The sequence below is a fragment of the Trachemys scripta genome, chromosome 4 (assembly GCF_013100865.1).
Source record: "Trachemys scripta elegans isolate TJP31775 chromosome 4, CAS_Tse_1.0, whole genome shotgun sequence".
Taxonomy (NCBI): domain Eukaryota; kingdom Metazoa; phylum Chordata; order Testudines; family Emydidae; genus Trachemys; species Trachemys scripta.
Window position 1 is genome coordinate 131,714,183 of NC_048301.1, and position 14,892 is coordinate 131,729,074.

The 14,892-nt window shown below is 47.0% G+C and overlaps 1 protein-coding gene across 4 annotated transcripts in view; it reads right to left on the bottom strand.

The window, feature by feature from the left end:
* Positions 1 to 14,892, bottom strand: part of LGR6 (leucine rich repeat containing G protein-coupled receptor 6) — a 217,231-nt gene that overhangs the window by 56,643 nt on the left and 145,696 nt on the right. For all 4 annotated transcript variants that reach the window (XM_034767596.1, XM_034767599.1, XM_034767597.1 and 1 more), the window contains one exon: positions 1,281 to 1,352. In XM_034767596.1, coding sequence (XP_034623487.1) covers positions 1,281 to 1,352 — 72 coding nt within the window. The remainder of the gene's footprint in view (positions 1 to 1,280; positions 1,353 to 14,892) is intronic.

The following is a 14,892-nucleotide window of genomic DNA, read 5'->3' on the forward strand; positions in this document are numbered from 1 at the left end:
GCGACACTTTTATGACAGGACACGTCGTCTCTCTGTTTATTCCCATCCCCTTCTCCTTCTTTCGTTGGGTTCTGCCCAAGGCCAGCACAGAGGGAGAAGTTTCTGTGCAACTGAGGGCAAGAAGCCGCCTGCTCAGACATTTTGGAGCCTGGATTTATTTGCTTGTTTGTTTGTTTTTCACATGAGGCCAATGCATGGCCCATTAAACCCGGGCCGTTCACAGGGCAGCCGCATACACTCCTCCTGGGCGAGGCTTTTCGTTCTTTCCTGCAGTTCAGCAACACCCCAGGGCTGGTAGCTAGGAGCAGTCCTGTTTTCTGATGGAGTTCCTGTCCTACAGCAGATCCACGCCTGACTTACAAGAATCTTGGAGTCTAGGCTAATGCTAGCCTGCCCGCAGGACAGACTGTACCGGAGAATTTGTCCGTTTCGTCATCATTATTATTAATAAGAATCATAGTTATTACAATAGTGGCTAGGGACCAACCAAGAACAGGGCTCCGTTGTGCTAGATATTGTACAGCCAGCCCAAAAGACAGTCCTTGAAGTGGTTTGGGTGGCATAAAATGCTTGTAAAATACCTTGGCCAAGATTTTTCAGACCCGGCCACTGATTTTTTAACCAGCCTTCATTTTTGGGTGTCCAGCTTGAGAGCCCTTAGAAGGCCCCGATTTCCAGATGGTGGGAGAGTGAGCAGAGATGGCACATGAGGTGTTGACAGCTGGGTGGCTGAGGCTGACGACTGGTGAAAAGTTAGGTGCATACTCGGGGGGCAGTGATGGGATAAGAGACCAGGCAGAGCAGCAGATCACAATAAAGGTCATCATGCTATACCCCTGTGGGGGTGTAGCCAGTGTGTTTAGGGGCCTGGTCTGGCTCCCCAACCTGGTTAGCAGCTGTATGCATGCCAGGCCCTAAAGTTTGTGGGGGAATAGTGGAGCTGGAGAGCAGCTAACAGGCTATGAGACCGGGTGGAATTGCTCAGTCTCAAAGCACTTTCCTCGAGGGGTTGCCATTACAAGAAGGAAGCAAAATAACATAACACGAAGCAGCAAATAGGCTACAAAACACGCCAGCTCCTTCCAGTAACCTCATGTTTAATTGGAACACCCATCCAAGGCACACTACCCATCCCCCATGCACCTGAGCTGCGCTTAGCCCCTGGGCCTGGCATGGATACACACAGCACCCATGTTGGCTCCGCTGCTAGCAAGCTGGCAGGGATCCAGAGAAGAGAAAACGGGCATTGTTCCCTGCCGAAGAAAAAACAGGCCACTCACAGAGTTTCCAGGCTGTGCAGCCCTTCAAAGCTGTTGATCCCCAGGCTCTGGATCCGGTTGTTGTGCAGGTGCCTGCAGAGAAAATGGAGATGTTTAAATGGGGCCGAACTCAACTGGCCTTTCTCCAGTAGCCCCTGAGCGGTGACGGCACAGGGGCACTGGGAGAGCTGAGTGCTGCTTCGCGCACGAAGGGCACTGGGGCAGGAAATGCACCTTGCAGAGTCACTAAACCACTAGGCTCTCAGGATGGCCACAGGGTGCAGCAAACAAGAGCGAGGTAGATCGGGGTGTGATGTTGTACAGTCTATATGGTTTTATAAAAATATGGTAATGAGTGAATATAATGTAACTGGAATATGCTTCCTGCAAAGGGTCTCTTGTAAGGTATCATTACAGAGCTTATAATCTACTGAGTGTGATCATCCTATTTGTATAAATGTACCACTCTTGTATCAGGGACTAGAAATATGGAATATAACTCTGAGGGCCTATCGTAATTATGCAAAGTGTGGGCCATTAATGGTGGTTTGCAATCTTAATGGCTCCCATCAACCAGGACAATTGACTGGGGCTCTGTTTACAGGCAAGGTTAATGGTTCCCAATCCTGCTGGAAAGGCGTAACGAGTGGGGTACCGCAGGGGTCTGTTTTGGGACCGGCTCTGTTCAATATCTTCATCAAAGACTTAGATATTGGCATAGAAAGTACGCTTATTAAGTTTGCGGATGATACCAAACTGGGAGGGATTGCAACTACTTTGGAGGACAGGGTCATAATTCAAAATGATCTGGACAAATTGGAGAAAGGGTCTGAGTTAAACAGGATGAAGTTTAACAAAGACAAATGCAAAGTGCTCCACTTAGGAAGGAAAAATCAATTTCACACATACAGAATGGGAAAAGACTGTCTAGGAAGGAGTACGGCAGAAAGGGATCTAGGGGTTATAGTGGACCACAAGCTAAATATGAGTCAACAGTGTGATGCTGTTGCAAAAAAAGCAAACATGATTCTGGGATGTGTTAACAGGTGTGTTGTGAGCAAGACACGAGAAGTCATTCTTCCGCTCTACTCTGCTCTGGTTAGGCCTCAGCTGGAGTATTGTGTCCAGTTCTGGGCGCCGCATTTTAAAAAAGATGTGGAGAAATTGGAAAGGGTCCAAAGAAGAGCAACAAGAATGATTAAAGGTCTTGAGAACATGACCTATGAAGGAAGGCTGAAAGAATTGGGTTTGTTTAGTTTGGAAAAGAGAAGACTGAGAGGGGACATGATAGCAGTTTTCAGGTATCTAAAAGGATGTCATAAGGAGGAGGGAGAGAACTTGTTCACCTTAGCCTCTAAGGATAGAACCAGAAACAATGGGTTTAAACTGCAGCAAGGGAGGTCTAGGTTGGACATTAGGAAAAAGTTCCTAACTGTCAGGGTGGTTAAACACTGGAACAAATTGCCTAGGGAGGTTGTGGAATCTCCGTCTCTGGAGATATTTAAGAGTAGGTTAGATAAATGTCTATCAGGGATGGTCTAGACAGTATTTGGTCCTGCCATGCGGGCAGGGGACTGGACTCGATGACCTCTCGAGGTCCCTTCCAGTCCTATAATCTATGAATCTATGAATCTAAGCTTTCCTGTGAGTCAGGCTGGGAGGAATGAAGGCTTGAGGTTTTACAGTGACATGTGATCATGTCACATGAACAGGAATCCATCTTTAACCTGGTGCTTTTCCAGTGAGGGGGGTGGAAACCCAGAGAGAGACAAAGGATTCCCGCCTTCTGCAAAAGATATATAAAGGGATGGAACAGAACAAAGAGGGAGACACATCATGAAGAATCCCCTAGCTACCACCTGAGCTGGAACAAGAGCTGTACCAGGGGAAAGAATTGTGCCCAGGCCGGGAAGGTGTCCAGTCTGAGGAAAAAACTTACTGAAGCATCTCTGAGGGTGAGATTATCTGTATTCAGTTTGATTAGACATAGATTTGCACATTTTATTTTATTTTGCTTGCTGACTTACTTTGTTCTGTCTGGTTTCAGAGTAACAGCCGTGTTAGTCTGTATCTGCAAAAAGAAGAACAGGAGTACTTGTGGCACCTTAGAGACTAACAAATTTACTAGAGCATAAGCTTTCGTGGACTACAGCCCACTTCTTCGGATGCATATAGAATGGAACATATATTGAGAAGATATATATACACACATACAGAGAGCATAAACAGGTGGGAGTTGTCTTACCAACTCTGAGAGGCCAATTAATTAAGAGAAAAAAAACTTTTGAAGTGATAATCAAGCTAGCCGAGTACAGACAGTTTGATAATAAGTGTGAGAGTACTTACAAGGGGAGATAGAGTCAATATTTGTAATGGCTCAGCCATTCCCAGTCCTTATTCAAACCGGAGTTGATTGTGTCTAGTTTGCATATCAATTCTAGCTCACCAGTCTCTCTTTGGAGTCTGTTTTTGAAGTTTTTCTGTTGTAATATAGCCACCCGCAGGTCTGTCACTGAATGACCAGACAGGTTAAAGTGTTCTCCCACTGGTTTTTGAGTATTTTGATTCCTGATGTCAGATTTGTGTCCATTAATTCTTTTGCGTAGAGACTGTCCGGTTTGGCCAATGTACATGGCAGAGGGGCATTGCTGGCACATGATGGCATATATCACATTGGTAGATGTGCAGGTGAACGAGCCCCTGATGGTATGGCTGATGTGATTAGGTCCTATGATGATGTCACTTGAATAGATATGTGGACAGAGTTGGCATCGGGGTTTGTTACAAGGATAGGTTCCTGGGTTAGTGGTTTTGTTCAGTGATGTGTGGTTGCTGGTGAGTATTTGCTTTAGGTTGGGGGGTTGTCTGTAAGCGAGGACAGGTCTGTCTCCCAAGATCTGTGAGAGTAAAGGATCATCTTTCAGGATAGGTTGTAGATCTCTGATGATGCGCTGGAGAGGAATCAAAATACTCAAAAACCAGTGGGAGAACACTTTAACCTGTCTGGTCATTCAGTGACAGACCTGCGGGTGGCTATATTACAACAGAAAAACTTCAAAAACAGACTCCAAAGAGAGACTGGTGAGCTAGAATTGATATGCAAACTAGACACAATCAACTCCGGTTTGAATAAGGACTGGGAATGGCTGAGCCATTACAAACATTGACTCTATCTCCCCTTGTAAGTACTCTCACACTTATTATCAAACTGTCTGTACTCGGCTAGCTTGATTATCACTTCAAAAGTTTTTTTTCTCTTAATTAATTGGCCTCTCAGAGTTGGTAAGACAACTCCCACCTGTTTATGCTCTCTGTATGTGTGTATATATATCTCCTCAATATATGTTCCATTCTATATGCATCCGAAGAAGTGGGCTGTAGTCCACGAAAGCTTATGCTCTAATAAATTTGTTAGTCTCTAAGGTGCCACAAGTACTCCTGTTCTTCTTTTTGTTCTGTCTGTTACCACTTGGAACCACTTAAATCCTACTTTCTGTATTTAATAAAATCACTTTTTACCTATTAATTAACTCAGAGTATGTATTAATACCTGGGGGAGCAAACAACTGTGCATATCTCTCTATCAGTGTTATAGAGGGCAAACAATTTATGAGTTTACCCTGTATAAGCTTTATACAGGGTAAAACGGATTTATTTGGGTTTAGACCCTATTGGGAGTTGGTATCTGAGTGCTAAAGACAAGCACACTTCTGTGAGCTGTTTTCGGGTAAACCTGCAGCTTTGGGGCAAGTAATTCAGACCCTGGGTCTTTGTTGGAGCAGACGGGAGTGTCTGGCGCAGCAAGACAGGGTGCTGGAGTCCTCAGCTGGCAGGGAAAACAGGAGCAGGGGTAGTCTTGGCACATCAGGTGGCAGCTCCCAGGGGGTTTCTGTGATTCAACCCATCACAAGGGGTTCTCTTTCTCTTTCTGAGCCCCCTCTCCCCCAACATGCTATAAAAACTCCACGGCCCACCTGTGCCACAACAACTGTTTTCTGCATATAAAAGCCAAAACCAGTGTTAGGGGATAGCAAGCCGGGCAATTGCCTGGGCCCCACGACACAGGCCCCCCCGCAAAGCTAAGTTGCTCAGGCTTCGGCTTCAGCCCCGGGTGGTGGGGCCCCTGGCTGCAGTCCCAAGCAGCTGGGCTTTGGCTTTCTGCTCTGGGCCCTAGCAAGAATAACGCTGGCCTTGCTTGGCGGAACCCCTGAAACCTGCCTGCAGCCGTCCAGGGGGGCCCAGATCCCTGGTAAATAACCACTGAGGTGGATGATACAGCATAATGCTGGTGCTCATTGGCCTATTTTCTTCTTAGTCAGTGGGTGTGTCCTCCGTTATCTCTAACATTATCTCTACCACAATAGGCCCAGTTCCAGCCCTCACTCAGGTATTTCCTTTTCCCTTTACAACGGAAAAGTCTTTAAACTCCGCATTACTGCCTGGTCCATTGTGGTAAATCCCAAAAGGCTGGGGGGTAAAGAGCCTGCCAGCCCTTCCTTTGCTGATATGAGAGCTGCCTACATTCGGAGTGATGCAAGTTCCCGGTGTGCCCGGGGTGGAGGAAAAAGGGGGCATGTGCTCTGGGTGGAGGTTCTTGGAGCCCTTTCCCCTTCCGGAGAAAGGCACAGAAGTGAGTCTGAGTGAGCTGGAGGGGTCTAAGCCAGTGTCACCAAGACACTTGGGACTAGAAGATAGTGTGTGTTACAGCAGCTCAGCACCCTCCCATGCAGCATCTCTAATTTGGCCCTTTCTGGGACACCATCCTGTGAACTGCCTCTCCTGCCATACGCCTCTCGGCAAATGACGCTCAGTTTGCACAACCACTCAGTGCCATGCAGGGCCAACGAGAGTTGGGGGAAGCCAGTACAAATTACCGGGACCCGGCGGTCCGGAAAGGAGCCCGGCTTCCCACACCTCTCGTTGGCCTGTTTAGCTGGTCTGCCCTTGCTGGGGTGCCCGAAAAAATTCCGGGCCCGGCTTCCCCCCCGTCTTGTCGGCCCTGTTTAGCCGGTCCACCCTTGCTGGGGGGCCCGAAAAAAAATTTTCACCGGGGCCCGAACCTGCTTTCGGCGGCCCTGGTGCCAAGCTGCACAACTGTAACACGGACAAAAGAGCTTCCTGCCCAGTTCACACGTGCCGTGCAATTTGCACCACCGTGGGATCTAAGGCAGAGATTTCCCAAGCTCCTTAGTGGGTTTGGATGCCCAATTCCCATTCATTTTATTAGGAAGCCCTGGGCTTTGAAAAGCTCAAACCAACACGACTAACTCATGTTGGGCCCTATCCAGTCGAGCATCTTCAACAACCATTCATAGCATTAGACCCAATGGGTGGATCCAAGTAGACTAAGCACAGACTTCCTTCTTCTGCAATGAATGTTACAATGTCTATGGTCCAAAGCCCTGTCCTCATTTGCCTCCCCTGCCCCATTGATCTCAATGCATGGGTGGAATCCAGGCTGCATTTACCTAGAAGTGTTTTTGAAACAAAGAAAATAAAACCTCTAAGCCCCATGATTCTTGGTCTTTTAGTTCAATGCCATGATGTCTACAGTCACAGCTTTATTATCTCTTGCTCACAGAAAGATGGAAATACTTCCAGATTTAGACTTCTGGATTTACTCCAGTTTGACTGCAATCAAGGTTATCTTCAGTTTAATGCTTTAAAAATGTCTAACCCCGGAGCCGAATGGCTAACGTGACATTCTGATGTGCCTTATCCACACTGAATCAGCAAATCTTACCCGCTTTTCTCCTCCCTTCATTGTCTTTTGTCCCAGTGCCACGTATTGTGCACTGTGTGTGTTATTTCTGATGCTCGAGGGCCTGTGCATTATGAAGTCCTTCTGGGCTGATTCTGCTGCTGGAGATCTGTGTGCCATCTCTATTGTAAGAGCAGTAAAGTCTCCTGTGTTACATCTGTCCTTGAGACCCCAGGCATGGTACAGTCCCATGGGTTCCCATTGGGAAGTCCTGTGTGTTATTTCTGTCTACACTACAGGGACTATAGCGACAGAGCTATGTCACTGCCGCTATGCCAATATAACCCCATAGTGTAGACGTAGCTTACAGGCTCTAGGAAAACCACTTCCCTGAATGACGGTAGCCAGATTGATAGAAGCAGTCTGCCATTGGCCTAGCTGTGTCTACAGTGGGGCTAGGGCATCATAGTTACAGTGTTCAGAGTGCCGGAGCTATATCAACCTACATTTTAAGCGCAGGCCAGGCCTCTCTCTTCATTTTTGGCAGAACCAGGATCTGTGTTACTGGATTCTTCCTTCCAAGTTGTCAGAAGCTGTCTGAGTGTGTGCATGGGTATTAGCCACCCGACTCCCATTCCAGTCAGTGAGCGCCCCCGGGCTGAACCAAGGCATAGCGTTCCAGAATCCTACTCCTGTGATCTTTTCAGTCCAGACAGATGGATCCAGGTGCCCCGGGGACATGCTGTGAAGCAGAGAAGGCAACGCCAAGGGGACAGACTGCGAGTCCTTGCTCACCTGAGTAGTGCCCTTGATTCCAGTTGGGCTCCTCACATGAGTAAGGACTCACCAGCCTAGTAGCAGCTCAGGGGGACAGAATATTCACTGAGTTCCACTTCAGTAGATCAGTCCATTTTATGTGCCTGGGGCCTCGCCCCAATAAATACCAAGCCCCTCACATTCAGACGCAGACAGATTCTGTATCCGCTGTGATGTAAAGCATTAATCTATTATCACAGAATTTATGGTCAGTCTCTTCCCTGTCTGCGTTCTGGAACATAATCTATCATATCATATAATACAGCCTCTTTAAAATGGCCACGCTAGCAGGTGGATCAATGACATTTGCGTTACTCGTGCTTGCTCTAAATCTGCCTTGGCTCAGAAAAAAAATCTCTCACTGCACCTGGATTCGAGTGCAGGCAGCGTCACCGAGCTTCCCAGTGCCAAATGTTCCATGGTAAAAGCAGGAGGATTTATGAGCCGGGGAGGAGGCAGGCTCTGTGTGGTAGTTAAATGGAGGGTTGTGACGATCCGAGTGCAGTTTGGAAACCAGCTTGACTCTCCCAGAGAAGCACATTTCCATCTAGTCATTCTGATGAGAACACACAGATTTTGGGGCGACACAGGGGTGGGGCAGTACAGGAAAATTTACTGGCTGCTCCCAGAGGTAAGTGGGGGGGAGGAAAAAGCAGCTGCAAGAAAACTTGGATCAATTGTGATTCTCTGAGGAGGAGAAAGATTTAGATAAAAATCCAAGTCAGGAGATTAGAGGAGCTATTTCTCTTTGTCACAAAAAACATATGTTCCATGTCCAGATGGCTTCCTCCATCAAATTTTATGGGGCATTTTCAGATCAAGTTGCCCTTACATCACTTTGGGCTTTCACACCAAGATGACGCCAATTGTTTGAGTCCCTCTGAACCTGGATACTGCACTGCCAAGCCAAAGGTTTGTATCTACTGTAGCTAGTGCCTCAACGCATGTTCCCAGGGACGGGGGGATGCCAAAGGAGTGAGGTACAGAACAAAACTCCAATCCTATAGTGCATGTGTTCATTTGAAACGACAAGGATGGGCATGAAGAAACAGGAAAGACAGGGCTTGCAGTTCAGATAGCAGGGACAACATTTCTGGCTCCAGATGTGATGGGTCCTCAGCTGTGGACTTCGCTCCCCCTAGGATCCTGCCCCAAATTACTCATCTTCCAGGCCTGGCACACGATGTATTAAGTAGCATTCCCTTAGGAGGGGCTGGCAGAGAGCAGTACAGAATGCAGAGCTTTCATTTGGACAGACAGGTTGGGGAAATGAAGGTCTTGTTACGGATCCTCTCTCAACTCAGGCAGTCTTAACAGAGGCATCATGGCCAGTGTTCTACACCTTTACAGGGCATCACAAAGAGAAAAAAATAGGTAATGTCTTCCCACCCACCCATGTGAATACGCCTTGACTTGGAACATTCATGACTTTAAAAACAGCTGTCTTCCTCCTACGGGGCCAGATTCTGATTCCCTCACTCCTGTTGGGTAGCAGCTTTCGCATCCAATCTTTCCATCCATTTCAAGGGGACCACTCGAGGAGTAAGGTAGCACTGAATGTCCTAGATAGAGTTTGATCCGGGCAGCGCTCCATCTCCAAGGAGGTGACGTCCCTTTGGGATGTGCCATCATGATGACTGAATGTGAGTAAAGGTGGCACAACCTGGCCATTCATTAGGACCAGAAATGAAGCCCGACTGGAAATGTCTAGGTTTAGAAATGTTTGAGCTGCAGGATCCCGTCCGTTTCATTCATAACAGTGAAGAGGAATGAAACAAAGACTGAGCCAGTTTTGCTTAAACTTGGCTTGAAGACGTTTGGAGACCAAGCAAAGAAAGTTCCAAGCCCCAAAGACATATTTTTTGTCGTTGCTGTTGTTGAGAAAGTTGTGAGTGATTGAAAAAGCGGGGTTATAATGGAAACTGCAGCCCGGCCTTAACTCTAGCGGTTGGTACCGGAGAACTCTGAAATAACAATTACAGGAGACTTTGACTCATAGTGCGAGCTGGAATGGGAAATAATTGAAGAGATGAACACCTCTTTCCTTCTGCCCTCTTCCCATCCATGTTAAACAAATTACTTCAGCAAGTGGAATTGCAGCTTCTCCAGTGTCTGTCAGTTCAAGCCCGGCTCAGAGAGTCAGTTCTGCCTGGTAAACTACAGCGGGTTTGACCGAGACTTGAGATATTTTACTGCTGTGCACGTACATGGCGCTCTCTGGAGGGATGTTTTGACTAAATTAACAGATCAATTAATGAGAAACTTTTCTGCCTGTCCAGCTCCCCTTAAAGTCAATGGACAAACTTTAGCTGCCTGTTTACAAATACATGCATCTCTCTTTGCAGACCAGGATCATGGGGCAAAATCTCACAAATTCTCACAAGGGAAAAGATTTCCCATCCAGCTCTATGTGGGACCCAAGATGCTGAGAAAATGCTAAGAATGGGGCTGAGCTCCCTGATGGCAAGGGCAGGAAATCCTGCAAGATGTTCCTGGCATTAGCAGGGCCTTGATGAATAGAACCTGAGCACCGCCGTTGGCACATCCAGCTCACCTGAGCACTGTCGTTGGCACACACAGTTCACCTGAGCACTGCCGTTGGTACACACGGCTCACCTGAGCTCTGCCATTGGCAAACACAGTTCACCTGAGCTCTGCCGCTGGCACACCTGGTTCACCTGAGCTCTGCCGCTGGCACACCTGGTTCACCTGAGCACTGGCGCTGGCACACATGGCTCACCTGAGCACAACTCATCTACCAAACATGTAGACAATTTCAGCTCATATATTCCAAGGCCAGAAGGGACCATTATGATCACCTAGTCGGACCTCCTGTGTAACACAGGCCAGAGCTTTCACCTGAGCACATCTGTCTCACCTGAGCACCGCCGCTGGCACACCCGGCTCACCTGAGCGCTGCCGTTGACACACCCGGCTCACCTGAGCCCTGCTGCTGGCACACACGGCTCACCTGAGCCCAACTCTCCTACCAAACATGTAGACAATTTCAGCTCATAGATTCCAAGGCCAGAAGGGACCATTATGATCACCTAGTCAGACCTCCTGTGTAACACAGGCCAGAGCTTTCACCCAGTGGTTCCTGCTTCACAGTGCTTAATTTGTAATGAAAGAGGTGCTAGGGCTCAAGCCATTTTTTAATTTTCATAACTGACGTGGGAAGCTCAGAGGTGCCAGGGCTCTGAACTGCCAACTCTAGAGGTGCCGGGGCTCAGCCCTGGCACAAATTAAGCACTGCTGCCTCTAGCCTATTAACTTCTGGATTAATTAGAGCACAGTCCATCCTGGGTATAAGAATCTACACCAAACACAATCCAATCCTAGCTATTGTTCATGATTTTAGACCCCAATATGGTCCAGAACCTCATATAGTGGAAACCACCAGAGATGCACTGATTTAATAGAGTGAGGCTGATTCACACCAGGGGAAGATCAAGCCCAACTTCTTTAATCTATCTGTAAAAGATCACGAATCAAAAAACCAACCATCCAAATAAATAATGCGAAAAGAAATTGCAGCCAACAGGGGCATCAGAAAGCTTGTTCCCCAACTCTCGTTTAGCTGCTGGCATATGCTGGGTGCAAGGTTCTTCAGAGGCTGTTGAAAAAGGGGAGACATCCAGGCATGTCTCCTTGAGAACCCCGAAATGTTCCCAGCTCTGGAGACTCACGTTGTACAGAGGAGAGTAATTGCACAACAACCAGAACACTTGGGACTGAGCTGAAGCCTCCAGAGCTGAAGCATGAGTTGCTACAGCTTGCGCTAGCGTGCCAGGCTCTCACACTGCAGCTCTGATCACTTCGTATCCTCTGGGGATCAGCACAGAGCGGGACCTGTAACACGCAGAGTTACAATAGCTCAACTTGCAAATGATGGAGTAGAAGAAAATCCAGTGGATCTGCCTGAAACAGGGATCCAACTCACTGAGGAGTCAGAGTTGGTCTCCCCACTGGCGTGGCATCCAGAAGGATGCACTGAGAGTTTATATTGTCATGTGAGTAGCATGCATCACTGTTGCTGTCTGCACTTTGAAATGGGCTCCCTCCCCTGCGGAGTTAGACGAGCACATGCACCCTGCTGAAAAGAGGCGTGATTTGTTGTTGAACATGTTTCTCTCCATCAGAAAAGCAACCAGGCGAGAGACAGCCTTGCAGCTGCGGCTGGCATACCCTGCAGTCTGGGAAACTGGAAAAGCACATCAGGAAAAAATTACAGGAGCCACCTGCCTCCAATAAAGAACAAATAGCAATTCCCAACAGGGGGTCTCTCGTCCCATTAAAAGCTCTCTAAACTGGCTGTAGCCCTGCACCCGATTAAAACAGGATTTATTCCAAATTCTTTTTGCGGAAGTCTTCTGGCAAATTGTCTCGTTTTCCTTTTCGCTCTTATTTTCAAATACCTTTTCCTGTGGGTGAAAGGAGCCCTGGAGAATAAAGTCCTGTGTCTAGCAACAAGCACAGACAGTAGCAGTACAGGCTCCCCCCGCCACTTGGAAGTCTCCGGGGAAGACAGCAGCTCGGTCTTTCTGCCTATTAAGTGCAACGACTACAAAAAAGGGGAAAGAATTAGTGCCAATGATACCAGTCTGTTAAGAACCTAGGATGTATAAACAGGGGAGTAGAGAGTAGGGAGGTGATTTTGCATCTGTATATGGCCTTGGTGAGACCAATACAAGAATACCGCGTCCAATTCTGGGGTCCACATTTTAAAAACAACATTGAAATTTTGGAAAGAGTGCAGAGAAGAACCATAAAAATGATTTGTGGGCTGGAAAAAATTCCTTAGAGTGAGAAGCTTACGAAATGCAATCTGATTAGCTTATTAAAAAGATCACGAGGTGACTTGATCACAGTGTGTAAGTGCCTTCATGGGGAGAAAATATGGGGTGCAACAGGCTCTTAGATTCAGGGGAGAAAGGCAGAACAAGAATCAATGGTGATGGTGTCCCTAGCCTCTGTTTGCTAGAAGCTGGGAATAGGTGACAGGGGATGGATCATTTGATGATTACCTGTTCTGTTAATTCACTTTCATTTAATAGAATCATAGAATATTAGGGTTGGAAGGGACCTCAGGAGGTCATCTAGTCCAACCCCCTACTCAAAGCAGGACCAATCCCCAACTAAATCATCCCAGCACTCATTCCAGTGCTTCACCACCCTCCTAGTGAAAAAGTTTTTCCTAACATCCAATCTAAACCTCCCCCACTGCAACTTGAGACCATTACTCCTTGTTCTGTCATCTGGTACCACTGAGAACAATCTAGATCCATCCTCTTTGGAACGCCCTTTCAGATAGTTGAAAGCAGCTATCAAAATCCCCCTCACTCTTCTCTTCTGCAGACTAAACAATCCCAGTTCCCTCAGCCTCTCTTCATAAGTCATGTGCTCCAGCCCCCTAATCATTTTTGTTGCCCTCCGCTGGACTCTTTCCAATTTTTCCACATCCTTCTTCTAGTGTGGGACCCAAAACTGGACACAGTACTCCAGATGAGGCTTCACCAATGCCGAATAGAAGGGAATGTTCATGTCCCTCTTTGTGCTGGCAATGCTCCTACTTATACAGCCCAAAATGCCGTTAGCCTTCTTGGCAACAAGAGCACACTGTTGACTCATATCCAGCTTCTCGTCCACTGTAATCCCTAGGTCCTTTTCTGCAGAACTGTTGTCTAGCTGCTCGGTCCCTAGTCTGTAGCAGTTTCCATTTTTTCTCTTGGAGGACCAATGTGACCAGCTTCATTTTCCACTAGTCACTTGTACTCCATTGCCTTGGATCAAATTCAAAGTCTGAAATGAGTTCGGATCTCGCCAGCGCACTGTGAACTCAGATGACATAGGGGAGTGTCATGGCTTGGTCTTGGCCAAAAACCATTCGAAGTCCCAGTGACGGGTTGGATCACAGAACCCCCCCTGGGAACTGCCACCCGATGTGCAAAGACTACCTCTGCTCCTGTTTTCCCTGCCAGCTGAGGACTCCAGCACCCTGTCTTGCTGAGCCAGACACTCCCGTCTGCCCCAACACAGACCCAGGGTCTGAATCACTTGCCCCAAAGCTGCAAGTTTATCTGAAAACAGTTCACAGATGTTTGCTTGTCTTTAGCACTCAGATGCCCAACTCCCAATGGGGTCTAAACCCAAATAAATCCGTTTTACCCTGCATAAAGCTTATGCAGGGCAAACTCATAAATTGTTCGCCCTCTATAACACTGATAGAGAGATATGCACAGTTGTTTGCTCCCTCGGGTATTAATACATACTCTGAGTAAATTACTAAATAAAAAGTGATTTTATTAAATACAGACAGTAGGATTTAAGTGGTTCCAAGAAGTAAAAGACAGAACAAAGTAAGTCACCAAGCAAAATAAAATAAAATGCGCAAATCTATGTCTAATCAAACTGAATACAGATAATCTCACCCTCAGAGATGCTTCAGTAAGTTTTTTCTCAGACTGGACACCTTCCCGGCCTGGGCACAATTCTTTCCCCTGGTACAGCTCTTGTTGCAGCTCAGGTGATAGCTAGGGGATTCTTCATGATGGCTCCTCTCCCTCCTTTGTTCTCTTCCACCCCTTTATATATCTTTTGCATAAGACGGGAACCCTTTGTCCCTCTGGGTTTCCACCCCCCTCACTGGAAAAGCACCAGGTTAAAGATGGATTCCAGTTCAGGTGACATGATCACATGTCACTGCAAGACTTCATTACTCACTTGCCAGCACACACATATACAGGAAGACTCACAGGTAAATACAGCCATCTGCAGACAATGGGAGTCATCAAGATTCCAAACCATCCTTAATGGCCCACACTTTACATAATTACAATAGGCCCTCAGAGTTATGTTTTATATTTCTAGTTTTAGATACAAGAGTGGTACATTTCTACAAATGAGATGATCACACTCAGTAGATTATAAACTTTGTAATGATACCTAACAAGAGACCTTTTGCATGAAGCATATTCCAGTTACATTATATTCACTTATCATATTTTTATAAAACCATATAGACTGCACAACGTCACAGTCCCAATCTGCCATAGCTCAGTAGAGGCACCTGGTCACGGGAACTGTGCAAATTCACCTGGACAACCCCGAGCAGCA